Source organism: Larus michahellis, chromosome 5 (assembly GCF_964199755.1).
Source record: "Larus michahellis chromosome 5, bLarMic1.1, whole genome shotgun sequence".
NCBI classification, from domain to species: Eukaryota; Metazoa; Chordata; class Aves; order Charadriiformes; family Laridae; genus Larus; species Larus michahellis.
Window position 1 is genome coordinate 30,045,382 of NC_133900.1, and position 13,445 is coordinate 30,058,826.

The window sequence follows — 13,445 nt, forward strand, 5'->3', positions numbered from 1 at the left end:
TAAAATCCTCAGGTTCTTATCTCTTTCCCACAGGAAAGCAAATCTGTGTTGAAAACCGTAAAATTAAGAGGAGAGCAAGGATAGCATAATTTAGCAAAAATTCATGGCACCAGATTCTGAGCTATATGACTGGAGGGATAGGTCAGACATTAAGAAGATACAGCCTGCTAATGCAAGTTCCTTAAGGTGGTGCTCTGGAAACAAGGCAAGCAGAAAATGCTGCACTGGTTCCCATTTGCTCCCTTTCCTCTACTCCTACCGGCCTTAACAATAAATTGAGTTGTCCGTTTAATAACCCTTCTGCTTCTGGAAGTCCAGAGAAATCCTGGGTTTGTACTTGGAGTATTGTCCTAACGTCGGCTTGTGCCGGGATTTCAACAGTGAGCTCAAAGAAAATTAATTTCATTGGGCTTTTAAATTATTAGTATTTTTTCTTTTCTTAATTCCTGGTATTTGACAGGCTATCATTGCTGAATTTTATCAGCATTTCTTTCTGAAGGACTATTGCTTTTTTTTGCCTTTTTTTTAAAATTTTAATAAAAACCTGTTTGGGGCGTAATTATTTTTGCTAAGGGGCGGGGTACAGAGTGGCAGAGTACAAATAATTAGCGCCTGTTACACGCTGGCATTATTGCTCTGCCTCATCCTGCCATGGGAAGATCAACTTGTGTTCCAAGCAGTGTTAATAACAGCAGCTTTTGATTGGGACGGAAGAGTCCCATTGTCTTGCCGCCTTGGTCCAAGAGCGTGATTTTTGGGTAGCATCATGATGAGTGTCCCCTCCCCTGTGCTTCTGTGGGAAGGGCCAATGGGAAGCATCTCTGCCTGCGTGGACATGGCTGTGTACGGCACCCATTTCGGGATCGTTTTGGACTAGATTATCTCCAGAGTTCTCTTCCAGCCCTGCCATTCTGTGACCCTTTCGGACATTGGTAGCACTTCTGATTTCTCCTTGGTGTGACGCGGTGAGAGGCGTGGGTCTCCTACTTGACTGACCCCTCTGGGAGGCCGCTGCCAATCACTTACATATGAAATTAAGCTTTTAAGGGTGGCTGTTCAGTTACCTGCTACCCAGAGCAGGAGATTTCAAGTGGAGTTTGTAAACTTGCCAAGGGCAAAGCCCACCGTACCCTCTAGCAAGGCCAGGGGCTTGTCCCCGCTGTGCCATGCTGTGGTTGCGCGGGAGAGCGGTGGAGAGGATGAGCGACGTTGATGATGCTTGTGCTGCTTTTAAGGCTGGAGATGTGGCAAACCTGTACTTTAAACCTTTCTTTTTTTTTTTTTTAATGCTGATCCCACGACCAAACGGTTTCTTCAGCGCTGCTGCTGGCTGTGCCGTCCTTCAGTGGCAGCTCTTGGGGCAGGGTGCCTGCCTGCCCAGCATGGTGCTCCTCTTGCCCTGCAGCTCTCTGACCGCCGCTTCCCCGGCCCCATCTCCCTGCCTCCCAAACGCCTTTCCTCCTGCACCCAGCCCACCCATTTCCTTACCTTTCCCTAACGCCCGCATCCCTCCTCAGGCACTGTTGGCTTGAGGATGCCGATTTTGTCAGCAAACCTGGTTGCCATCTGCAAGCCCCAATGTTGTCCCCCCTCCCTTCAAATTGTATTTTGGAAGTGCCTTTTGTTGTTGTTGTTGTTGTTTAAATGCAGAAGCCACACGTCACTAACACTATTTAACTGAAATATTTTTTTTCTTCTCTTGCAGTCAAACAAGGTGCCAGTGGTACAGCCTTCTCATGCGGTTCACCCCCTCACCCCTCTTATCACCTACAGCGATGAGCACTTTTCCCCGGGGTCGCACCCATCTCACATCCCCTCCGACGTCAGCTCCAAACAAGGTGAGCCTGTCCCATCCTGGCAGGGATGCAGAGCAGTCCCACTGCCCCCCGTGCTGCCGACACGGCTTTATTCTTAATATTTTAGAGGGGGAGTTCCAGATGTGCATGCCCGCTTCCAGAGACGGTAATTCTGACGTGATGCTGATATTTAACTTGGCCATTTAAACCTTTGTGCTCTTTCTAATGTGATAATTTGGGCTTGCTTTACTCATCAACATCTTTTAAGATCTCAATAAGCAGCAGCCAGTCCTCACCACCCCCTGTTGTGCCCAAGGCTTGCAGCGTGTGGATGCAGAAACAGCAATCACGCCTCACCTTCCTGAAAACGGGGGAAGAGTACTTCAGTTGTGGTGTTACTGAAACCTTTTCTTTCTCCCTTTTATTCAGAATTGTGTATTATGTCCTTGCATTCTGACTGTCTGAATTCTTCCATACATTGGCTGGCATAACTGAAGTGTAACCCATAAAATACAGTTTCGAGCGTGCGCAGGTTAAGGCTTTGCAAACATGACGTGTTTTAACCTTCTGATGCCCACTGCCTTCCACAGAAAGCATCATTTTAAGTGACAGAGTCGCAGGTGTCAGTTTTCTCTGGGCCCCTAGCACTCCTTAGAAGAACCAAAAAAGACCCCACAGATCCTCACCTGGGAGCATCACCAGCCCCACTCTGGGTCAGGCTGTGGGTGTCCAGGGAAGAGCCGACAGGCTTCTCCCTGGTTGTGTTTGCTTGCTTTGGGAGGCAGGAGCCTGGGAGCACGCGATGGCCATTGGTGGGGTGCAAGGGGAGGACTGACCCCGGGCAGCATGAGTCCGAGCCAGGATTTGGGTAAGCAGCCTGAGGAGGAGAAGCCTGTGCGGGAAGACTGGTGGTGAGGAGGGAAAGAGAAGGAGCAGAGGGTTTCCGGGGGCGTTTGCTTTAGTCAGGACATCAGTGCGTGGGTGTGAAGTCTGTCCGTGCCGGGGCTGGGGCTGGCGGGTGCCTCTCCATGCCGCCTTCTGCACACGCGTGTCCCACCACGTGGTGTGACACCTAGTCGACAAGTTCATGGGCACACATCCACATGTACAGTTGTCCCATTTATTTGGAGAGGTGTCTAGCCACCATCCTTCAGGGAGAGAGACTTTTTTTAGTTCCTACTTTCCCTGAATGCCTAGTTTTTATTTTGGCCTTGCTCCACAGATAATAACATGGGCTACATCCAGAAGATACCATGGCATTGTGGCTCTGTGTGGGTTTTGCTGTTTGTTGGTTAGTTGGGTGGGTTTTTTAGGGAGCGGGAATACAAAAAGCACTCTGCCTGGAAAGCCGGGTCTGTAAATATGTGTATAATATCTTTTCCAGAGTTGGAAGAAGCAAATGGAGACCTCCTGTCCTCATTTGCCTTCCTCCTTTGCGTCAGTGCCTGGGAGAGGGATATTCATGCTCATTCCTTGAAATCCCATGGGTGCCACATGTATTAGAGTACGGGATTTCCACCTCTTGCCCAAACTGGCTGTGGCGGCGGGGGCACACCCCGCTGCTGCCCCAGTTGTGAGCTCGAGAGGTTTTCACTTACTGCACCATGTGTTTTGCCCTCCTGCACCCCAGTTCTTCGCCGTTACCCCTGGTTTATTTTTGTGCTCCTCTCCTGCAGACCCAAACTGAACATCTGGTTTGTTGCTTCTGCTGCCCATCCTCCCTTCTGCCTCGTCGCACCCTCTCCCTTCTCCAGCCCCAGTGCATCCCACTGCTCACGTCCCCATCCCTGAGCACAAGCCCAGAGAGGGGGGCTGTCCTGGGGGGCGGCCAGGGGCATCTCTGTCGCAGAGCTTGTGCCCCTCCGGTGGTCCTGAACGGGCTCTCCATCCCTTTGCACAGCATCTGGTGGAGATGGGGACAGATAACACAGGCTGGAGACTTCTGGTTTTGGCTGTGACGGTCTCCTAGATGTGTGTGGTCTTTCCATGCTCCCCATTTCAGCGCCGCTGGCGTGTGGGAGCAGCCCCGGCGAAGTGGCCCATGCGGTTGCTGTGAACAGAGGATTATTTTTTTTTCCCCTCAGGTCCTCTGCCAAATGCCTCCGACCATTGTTTCTGTCCTCGCCTCCCACCGTGGGTCTGGAGCGAGGCGCTGCCCCAGTGCCCCAGCCCAGACGCCGGGGTGCTCTCCTCCCACCAAAATCCCCCAGCGGGGAGGTGATGGGGGGGGTCCACAGCAGCTTGCCCACGGTGCCGCCTCTTGCACCTCAGGCACGTCGGGATGGACACACAGCCACCGCCTGGCTAAAGGCAGCCACTTCTTTCTTCCCTTTCATTTTATTTTACTTTTTTCTTAACCCTCCTGTGAGCAAAAGCTTGCTTCAAAGAGTGCTGGCCTTGTGGTAACTGCATGTGTTCCTGCTGGGTGTTAGGTAGCTGACTGCCCCGCATAAGGGCCACAAGTTTTGGACTAGCAATAACCACTGTGCATTGGTGCAGAAGGGGCAGCATCGTCTCTGTGGGTCAGAAACGCAGATTTTGGGTAAGGAGTGGCCCAGCTCCTTGCACAGAACTTGGTCTGGCAGGGACAAGGTCATGTCAACACTCCCAGGAGCATTGGCCATCACCAGAGATGCGAGAGATGAAAGGCTGGGCTTGTTTTTCACCTTTTTTTGTTTTCTAACTCACATAAAAACCCTGGTATATATAAAGTGTTCCCTCTCCTGTCGGCCACCAGCTGGTTTATGCCTTTGAAAAAACAACTGACCAAAAAAAAGATCCTCAGGTTGTGGTCCCATGTCTGAGAATTTAGCTTTTTCCAGACAGTAACACCACCAGTATTGTTTTTCGTCCTTTTCTGTGCACGATCCCGAAAGATATTCTTCAAATCTTATAATTAAATTCAGAAGATTTAAATACAAACTAGGGGGGGGAAATAAATCAGTAGCATCAGTCTATAAACCGAGTCTCAAGGTAGCACACACTCAGTCTTGGACCTTTGGAGTGTCACCACATAAATATTTAATGCCCTTTTAAAGCAGCTGATTTAACATGTGCAGTAGACTTAACAATTCCTTCTGCTTCAGCCCCCTCTCCCCCAAACACATTTAAATAAACCGATGTCTTTGTGGCCTCTGCAACTGTAATTCCATGTCTCCTGGGGGCACAAGGTTTTAGGTGAAGAATGGAGACCACAGACCCTTTTGGGACAAGGATTAGCTTTAATCTTGAGGTGATTCTTGCAGTTGTAGGACTCTGTGTTCTGGGCAATGTGAGCTGATGGATCATTTCTGATGGGACTCTTATTTTTCCATGAAATACTACCAATGCAAAACAGATTGACCTTGGAGCCCACAGGAGTCAACTTGATGAAGAGCTTAGTTGGAGCTGGAGTGACAATTGGAAGCCAAATGAATCATATCAAGTGTGACCATTACAGGCCTGAAAATGATTCTTAATTAACCACTGATCCTCTGTGGTAGCAAGTTTCCAAAATCTGTGAATCCATAAGGGAACCCGTGAAAACGTACAAGTAGCAATTTACCTAATCTAATAGCTCTGCTGCTCTGCCTCTTTGACAACGCTTTATTTTCCTCTTGTTTCATGCTGTGTGAGGAGAGGTCCTCAGGATCCGATCGGGTTTGGTGAAACCATTGAGAGGACAGTATTCCCTAACGCGCTTTACAGGAGATCTAAACTTGCACAGGCCCTTACCCGTACATTTATTCCCTCCTTCCACTTTGTTTTTTCCATTATTTCCCTTTGAATTGCAATATCGTGTGCAAGCTGTTTATTATTTTGAAGGTGGCGTGGGTAGCCTTTTGCTTTTAACCCCAACCAAGAACATGTTTATGTCTTACCTAGAGCACCAGTTCCATCATAGCGTTGGCCGTGTTAGCTGTGAAATGTAGCTCACGTGTAATATTTTGAGGGGAAAGTCATTCATTCTTCTGTGCTCTTTAACAGGCATGTCCAGGCATCCTCCAGCTCCTGATCTCCCTACCTTCTATCCCTTGTCTCCAGGGGGGGTTGGACAGATAACACCACCTCTTGGCTGGTAAGATCTTTTAGCTTCTTTTCAGACAAAGGTGCATGTTCACGCCATTCGCTGTTGTTGAATCAACTGCAGCATTTACAAAATAAGAATGTCGCTGCAGTGAGGAATTACTACATTATTTTAGTTGAAAAGATCAAAAAATGTCGATCTTTGAAATGAATTGAATCTGGTTTTTGAACACGTACAGAAATTGAAGTGTGTAGATTTCACTTTGAAGTCTATATATTTCTTATGGCTCAGATTCGTGGCTCTTGGCATTTGGAAAGATAGCAGAAAACAGTTCTCAAGGAATTAAATGTAAATTTGTAATAAACAAAATTGCAATTAGTGAGGGGAGGGGAGGTAAGAAGGAACTTTGAAGTATGTGTGTGGGGGGAAGTCTTGAAACTGCACCAAAATGGCGAACAAACTTTTGTAGTCTGCTGCTTTTCACACTTTCTGTATGGAGAGAAGACTCTGTCATTTGGAGATTTTGCTGCTCTTGAAAATACTAGCCCTCTCAGGATCTTTCCCTGCCATTCAGGGTGCTATTTTCCTTTTGGAGGAAACACGTGGTATTTTCAGAGTAATCAATTTGGCGGGATGCTTCATGTCTGCTTGGGGTAAATAGGTACTTGCCTCAGATCTGTCAGAGCAAGGAATAAGGAAACTCAGCAACAATTTCAGTGCTTCAGAATCTGTATCATGGGCAGACTAACCTCTGCCCATGCAATGAGAGATGCAGATTATTTATTTTTTGTAGTGTGTTTATGGGAGGAAAACATGATCCAGATCACAATAGGCGTAGAAAGGAGAGAACAGAAGACGGTGAAATGCTGTATTGCTGGCAAATCTTTCAGGAAGTGCCACGTGCCTTTTTGGGACAAATTATTATCAGATACCACACTAAAATTCTGAGTCTCTTTTTTTTTTATTTATTTTTTATTATTATTTTTTCACCCTTCCTCCCTGTTGGTTGCTGCTCGGCTGACTCCCCACCTCCAGCACCACCAGGCAGTTCCTGGCATTCGTTTTCCATATGGGGTCAATCATTTCTTTTGAACGGTTTCTCGATGCAGAGGCTGGGGGGAGGTAAGAGGGAAAAGAGAAAGACAAGGAGAGACAAGATCCGATCCTATAAGGCTCGGGGATGTGTTCAGCGGGACGTACCCACCCGCCCCTTGTGCTGTACAGCTTCCAGCTGCCTTCTGTGCGGTAGCGCTGCTGAGACTTCCTCCCCCTTTTTTTTTCCCTTTCCCTTTGAGCACTGCTCATTTCCAGTAATGTACTCCAAGTATGAAACCTGCACCCTACAAAGGCCAAAATCCCCCTTTTTCCTCTCTGAAAGCTGATCTGCCGGTCAATAAGTAACTGCTTGAGTAGGACTGATGTGTGTGGTGGTCATTCTGGGCCAGTTCAGATGTTTGGGTTGAACTGGTATTTCTTTCATTACTGTAGCATCCTACTTCAGGGTGTTAACTGTAGTCGTGACCTGAACCATTGCTAAGTGAAAGTAACCAAAATGTAGTGATGATGGTAAAAACTAGAGTCTAAATGACAGGCTGGCAACAAAATATTCCATATATGTGGGAGTATAAAGGAGGTAAGGATTTCAAACAAACTTCATTTACTGGATTGCAAAGTTTGAACTTCAAGTAGTTAAGATGGGCTTGTGTTGCTGTGGGCTTTTAGGTGTCTGTGGGGTTTTTTTATCAAATAAACTTCTACTTTCTTAGAAAAGCTGGCCACTTCTACCTCGCTATAGACAACGCAAATGGAGAGAGTCCTAAGTTTTCAAAGAGTGAATAAAACTGTTCAAAAGATTTTCTAGCTTGTCAGTTCAGTCTGGTGTTCTTGCACTGATCTACAGTAGAACTATTTGGAATGAAATGCCTCTTTCCTAAGAGCTAGTCAACCAAATACGATTCCAGTGCTTTTAAAACTAGATGAGAGAGAGGGATAGGGACAGAGAGTGTGCATGCATGCGCCTGGGAATCTTTCAATAGCGAGGGAGAAAGTCCAAAGTGTTCAAATATTTGTTAGCTTTGAATACAGCAGAACTCTTGAAAGTGTTACCTATTACTATTTTTTATGACTAGTACTGAGTTCCCATCAAGTGCCTGCAACTCTTGAGTAACTACTGAATACCGTATCGTATGATTGATGGGTTCCTTTCTTCTGTGACCTCAGGCAAGGTCAGCCTGTATATCCCATCTCGAGTGGATTCAGGCAGCCCTATCCATCCTCACTCTCAGTCGACCCTTCCATGTCCAGGTAGGTGTAGGAGGTGAATGTCTGACTGGGGAGTAACTGCTGGCATTAGAGGGCAAGTTGCTCTTCTGCTTGCATCTTGGTCTGCCTTTGCTTGCTTTTCAGTCAGCTAAAACTTTATGCGTACATTTTTATTTAACATATTTGTGTAAATACAGTTTGCCTGGATCCCACACTGGTCTCATTTCAGCATTTTCTTGGCAGTCGCTGACGTGTTGCAATTAGGAGCACTGGTGAATTGTCAACAACTAATTGAGACGTTTCATCTGAAATGAGTCGTTAGTTCATTTCTAGATGCAACATATAGTCTGCATCCTTGGGTTTTGCTCATGCAAGTATGCAACCAGGCGGATTGTCACTCTAGTCTGTGTTCTCTAGTTCTAATTTCAAAGTTGTCGGTAACTGGTCTTGAATCATTTAGGGATTATTCTGTGTGGAAACTTGCTCACAAGTAGGTATTTCATAGCCCAAGGCCACTAATGGCGAGGGGATGCCAGCACAGTGTGTTTGTACTGGTGTGTGAATCAGGCACTGTGTCTATGTCTAAGTGCAAGCAAGCAATGCTAACTGAGACTCGGCCATGACACACTCCAGACCTCCTCTCCTCTGCTTTTGCACTCTAAAGACAGCTTCTGCGTCCTGTGCTTGGTGTACACAAGGTTGCAAGGTTCTTGGGGTTTTTTTTGTGTGACCTGCAGAAGACACATCCTCTTGCACGGGAACTTAAGACCGGCCACTTGATTAGCGGTGGGTCCTCTTGCCTCTATTTGTGTGGGCTCCTTTGGATTATCACTGTCCCTTCACTTCTTTACAGGGGAATGATAAGCATGTGCCTGTCAGGGTGATTGGGAAGAAAACCCATTCTTTCTCCATAGTAGAATGACCTGATTTGGTTATAGGGCTTTGTGTTTGCTTTGTTTTGATGGCATGAAGGAAAAGGGCAAGGTGACTAGGGAACGGAGAAAGGAGAGGCTGGATGTGATTCCTTAACCAGCACTCATTCAGCCAACCTTTGGAACATGAGCTTGCTTTTGATGTTAACGGTACTTTCTACCAGTTCAAAATAAGGCCTGCAGGTTTTCTGCTGCACCTGAGCTTGCACTGCTCAGCACCTTCAACATCCGTCTCAGCTATCTTTGAGGATGACCTGGGTTGGTAGGGTGGGATGACTGAGTTAGTGGTACTTTGGTTTTCTTTTCCTTCTTCCTTCTTGTACAACCGAAAAGAAGGTTTATTTAGGACAAAAGTCTCTCTCTCTCCTTTCCCCTTGTCTCCTCCCCCCCACCCCCCGCCCCGCCTCATTCTTCTAGGATGCAGGATTTTTTTAGTTTATTTTTATTTTAATAATTTGAGGGAAGGATAGTGGGTTTAAGTGAAATGATGTTAAAATCTTTTAGCTTAAGTACCTTGAAAAGTAAGAGATTCCTTAGAGAGCCATCAGGGACTTCCTGAAAAAACTCTTCTTTTTTATTTTATTTGTTTCTGCATGGCAGTTCCCTCCTTTGCATTGGCTGGTGGTGGATTTTTAAAGAATGTTTATATCTTGGTGTGGAAATACAGTTTTTGGTTAAGAAATGTGTATTTTTTTTGCTAGTCAGTGCAACAGTACAACCGTTAAATGATTTTTGTGTGCTTTGCTAAAACTGTTTGCCTGAAAGGTAATAAAATAACTTCTTTACAGCCAAAATGTTGATGGATTTCTGTGTTTCTTTGTTTTTCTTGAATAAGTGGGCTACAATGCACAAATCTTAGCCAAATATTTTTCATGCACTCTTAAAGAATTGTCTTCCATTGCAAGCTCCGTAGTGTTTGCATTCTTGGGGTATCCCAGTGCTGTCATACGTGTTTGATGCCTGTCTTCAGTGGGGTTACAGACCTTCCTTTGTTTTCTCTTTTAGGTTTTCACATCACATGATTCCTGGTCCTCCAGGCCCTCACACAACTGGAATCCCTCACCCAGCTATTGTAACACCTCAAGTAAAACAAGAACATCCGCACAACGACAGTGAGCTAATGCATGTGTGAGTCTGCCTTTCTGTACCAGCCTTTAATCTAGAGATGTTTGAGAACTAACTCCATCTGAAGAAGAGTCAAGGAGGTTAAAAAAAAAAGTGCCTTTCGTGTCCTCTTTGAATTTTAACTCTTCTCCTGTAACTAAAATTGGAGATTTGGGCTACTGTTTGGGTAGAGTAATGAGACATGAAGCCATTTCTCATTCCACTTTTTAGCTATCAGCAACAGTCATTTTGATTCAGACATAATCGTGGACCTGTAGATGTTGCTTGAGTGCAAACTCATGAACTTCTGCTGGAAAAGATCTTAACTGCAAAATCTACTAGTAAAAAGCAGCCCTTTTTCTTAGTACTTGAAGGGAAAAGGCCTAAGAAAGAAGCGGATAAGGAGCTATCCTCCTGCCCGTAGCAGTGGTCTTCTAGGGTACTGCGGATAGCCTTTCAAAAAGAGAATTGGGACAAGTGATGAATTTGGAGCGGATTCACAAATCAAATGTTATTTGCTATACAATGTCAACCTGACATCCTCCCTGAGTATTAAATTAAGTCAGTTGTCTGAAAAGATATGAAAGTGGATGGGACATGACCACTGCAATTCTCATTCTTACTACTTAAATGCTACTGTAGCTGCAGGTTGGTAATTTTCCATTGGGTTTTTTTTAGGCTGAAGGTAAATGGATGCTTTTTCCCCCCCCTCCTTTCCCTTTCCCCCACCACGTTTTAGGAAGCCTCAGCACGAACAGAGAAAAGAACAAGAGCCAAAAAGACCTCATATTAAGAAACCTCTGAATGCTTTCATGTTGTACATGAAAGAAATGAGAGCGAACGTTGTAGCAGAGTGTACTCTGAAAGAAAGCGCAGCTATCAACCAGATTCTTGGCAGAAGGGTACGTACAGGAGGAGGGGGTGTGTGTACTCGCGTGTGCTGCTAATTTGTGTGTGTTTCCCTTTAGTTGGGTGCGATGGCTCACTTTCTGCTTGAGGTGCTAACTAATGTGCAACTATCAAATTAGCTATAGGAGATAAAACATGCAACTAAAAATAAAAGCAGTATCTTGATTTTCTTCTTTCAGCATTCGCAACATCATCAAATTGGTGTCTGTTCCACTCATGTCATGGTGTCAGCACTTCAGGCATGAAATATCCTTATTCACACATGGCAGGAGCACTCAAATCACCTTCTGGGTCCTCTCTTAGGCTGGCGTCCATCAGAGCAGGAGGGAATCACTCAAAGATGGACACTGGATGCCAGTGGAGATGGAACTCCAAAGTGAATATAACGTGGTCCAATTGTAAAGTCATGAAGGTTGTGAGGGACCTGTGGAGCTCGTTTAGTCCAACACCCTCCCAAAGCAGGTCCAGTTGCATCAGGTTGCTCAGGGACTTGTGCACTCAAGTTTTGAATGTCTGCGAAGTCAGCAGCCAAGTACCGATGATCCCGGTATATGTCCCACAGCCTTGCTAAGAGCCATTTGCTTCTGCGGCATTGTAGGCATGTTTCGTTCTTTCCATGCTCCAAAAAAAATATAGAGGCCAACCCACAATTACAAACTTCATGTTCTCTGTCAGTGTTGTTCTTCCCAGGGAAAGCAGCAGAGGTAAATGCCCATTTTGCCCTTGACCGTTCCGACAATGAGAGATAGGATAACTTTTGTGTCAGTCTGGGTTTGAGTAGGGATTATTGAAATCCCCTTGCTCAGTGAACCCCTCTTCTTGACCGCTGACTAAAGCAGTATTGAGAGGCACTGCAACTCTCCAAAATCCCTGTGCTTTTCAAGTGGGAAGTCAGTACATGACCCGAACTGCTACTTCTCTGTTACAATCTGAAGACTTCCTATCCCCGCAACAGAGCAGAAATCTATTGGTACTTGTCCTGATTTCTGCAGCCTTCTGCCTTCTCTCTGATGTTCTTGTTACCTCTTCTTAAAGGACATCTCGGTGCTTGCCTTCTCCATTCTTTCATGCAAGTCTCGAGGATCATGTTTTCATTCTCACTCCCTCAGTAATCGATCTTGCTTAGTGTGTCAGCCTTGTTTTCTTGGTCTGAATGAGGGCAGTGGCTTATTTATCTCCATTTTGGTAATGAATCAAGCCTCAGTGCTCCATTTCCTGCTTTTTCCACAGCTTGGACAACTCCTTGCAAGTTACTGTTCTCCATGAAAGCCCCTCCAATTCCACTTTTACTGTGGTACAAACGACGCATGAGTTATCCAATATAATAGCTTGGAGATTAATTATTATCAAATGTTTTGTGTTCAGTCATCCTGGTCACTATTTCCTATACTATCCTATATTTCCGGAACAGGAACCACCTCGGTTCTCAAGAGCTGATGCTTTGCATGCTGCTGGGCTCTCTGATGCCACGGCACAACGTTCCCTGCCTCCCAGCTGTGGACTGCACGCGGGGAGTTTGAGGGTTGCAAACAGGCTGAACTGCTGCGCTCTCGGTAACACATCGAACTTGCCAAGTCAAGACAGACAAGCACCTTAGTTCACATCTTCGGATGTGTAACAAAAAGACGTATTAAATCATACAAATGTGATCTGATCTGAAATCTTAGTTCTGTAAATTATTCTTGCATGAGTGTGTTAATGATTTCACATCTGTCTTTTTTTTTTTTTTTTTAATATCTTCTTCTGCCCCCCGGATCCCTTATGCATGTTGTCAAAGTCAAAAAGAAGACACATCTAATGCTGCAGCAGTGGAAATAAAAATAAAAGGCCTTTACTCTTTTTGGTTCAGGTCTATGACAGGTGTTTCAACAGGAACAAAATTATTAGATACTGATGTAGTTGGTGCCTTTTCAAACATGCAGGTTGTGAGGGTTTGGTTTTTTTAAAGTACATAAAAGCAGGAAGTTTATCCCTACTTGGCTACAGAGGGCAGTACATGTAATTTGGAAGACTACAGTTCTCTGGCTTCAGTATCTTAGAAACTTTTTGCAGTTGCCTTTTTCTTTGCTTTTGTTACAAGAAGAAGAAGTCAGAAAGCAGGTAACTTGAAGCTTGAAGCTTAGAGGTTGATCTTGGAACCCAGGGGGCTGCTGGTGCCCAGAAAGTCCTCTGCATTGGCATTGAAAACCCGTGTGTAACTGCTGCTTAAAAACAAGACAGCAAGCCCTTCTGTGGTGGGGAGCTCGCTGCCCTTTAAAAGCAACACAAAATCTTTCAGTTTGGTCAGGAGCTAAAGGGTGCTTTTTGGTTGTTTGGGTTTTTGAGGTTTTTGGTTGTTTTTTTTAAGGTAGAGTTGGGAGAGCATGGTTCTGTGAGCAGATTATTTGGTGAGCCCTGTTTCCGTAAATGATTTTTGTCTTGCTTAAGGCACTTGGC

General features: G+C 45.5%; 1 protein-coding gene across 1 annotated transcript in view; it reads left to right on the plus strand.

Moving 5' to 3' along the window:
- LEF1 (lymphoid enhancer binding factor 1) overlaps positions 1-13,445 on the plus strand; it is a 73,225-nt gene that overhangs the window by 38,936 nt on the left and 20,844 nt on the right. The window contains exons 4-9 of the mRNA XM_074588826.1: positions 1,706-1,838; positions 5,763-5,853; positions 8,023-8,106; positions 10,002-10,124; positions 10,840-11,021; positions 13,090-13,109. Of these exons, the coding sequence (XP_074444927.1) occupies positions 1,706-1,838; positions 5,763-5,853; positions 8,023-8,106; positions 10,002-10,124; positions 10,840-11,021; positions 13,090-13,109 (633 nt within the window). The remainder of the gene's footprint in view (positions 1-1,705; positions 1,839-5,762; positions 5,854-8,022; positions 8,107-10,001; positions 10,125-10,839; positions 11,022-13,089; positions 13,110-13,445) is intronic.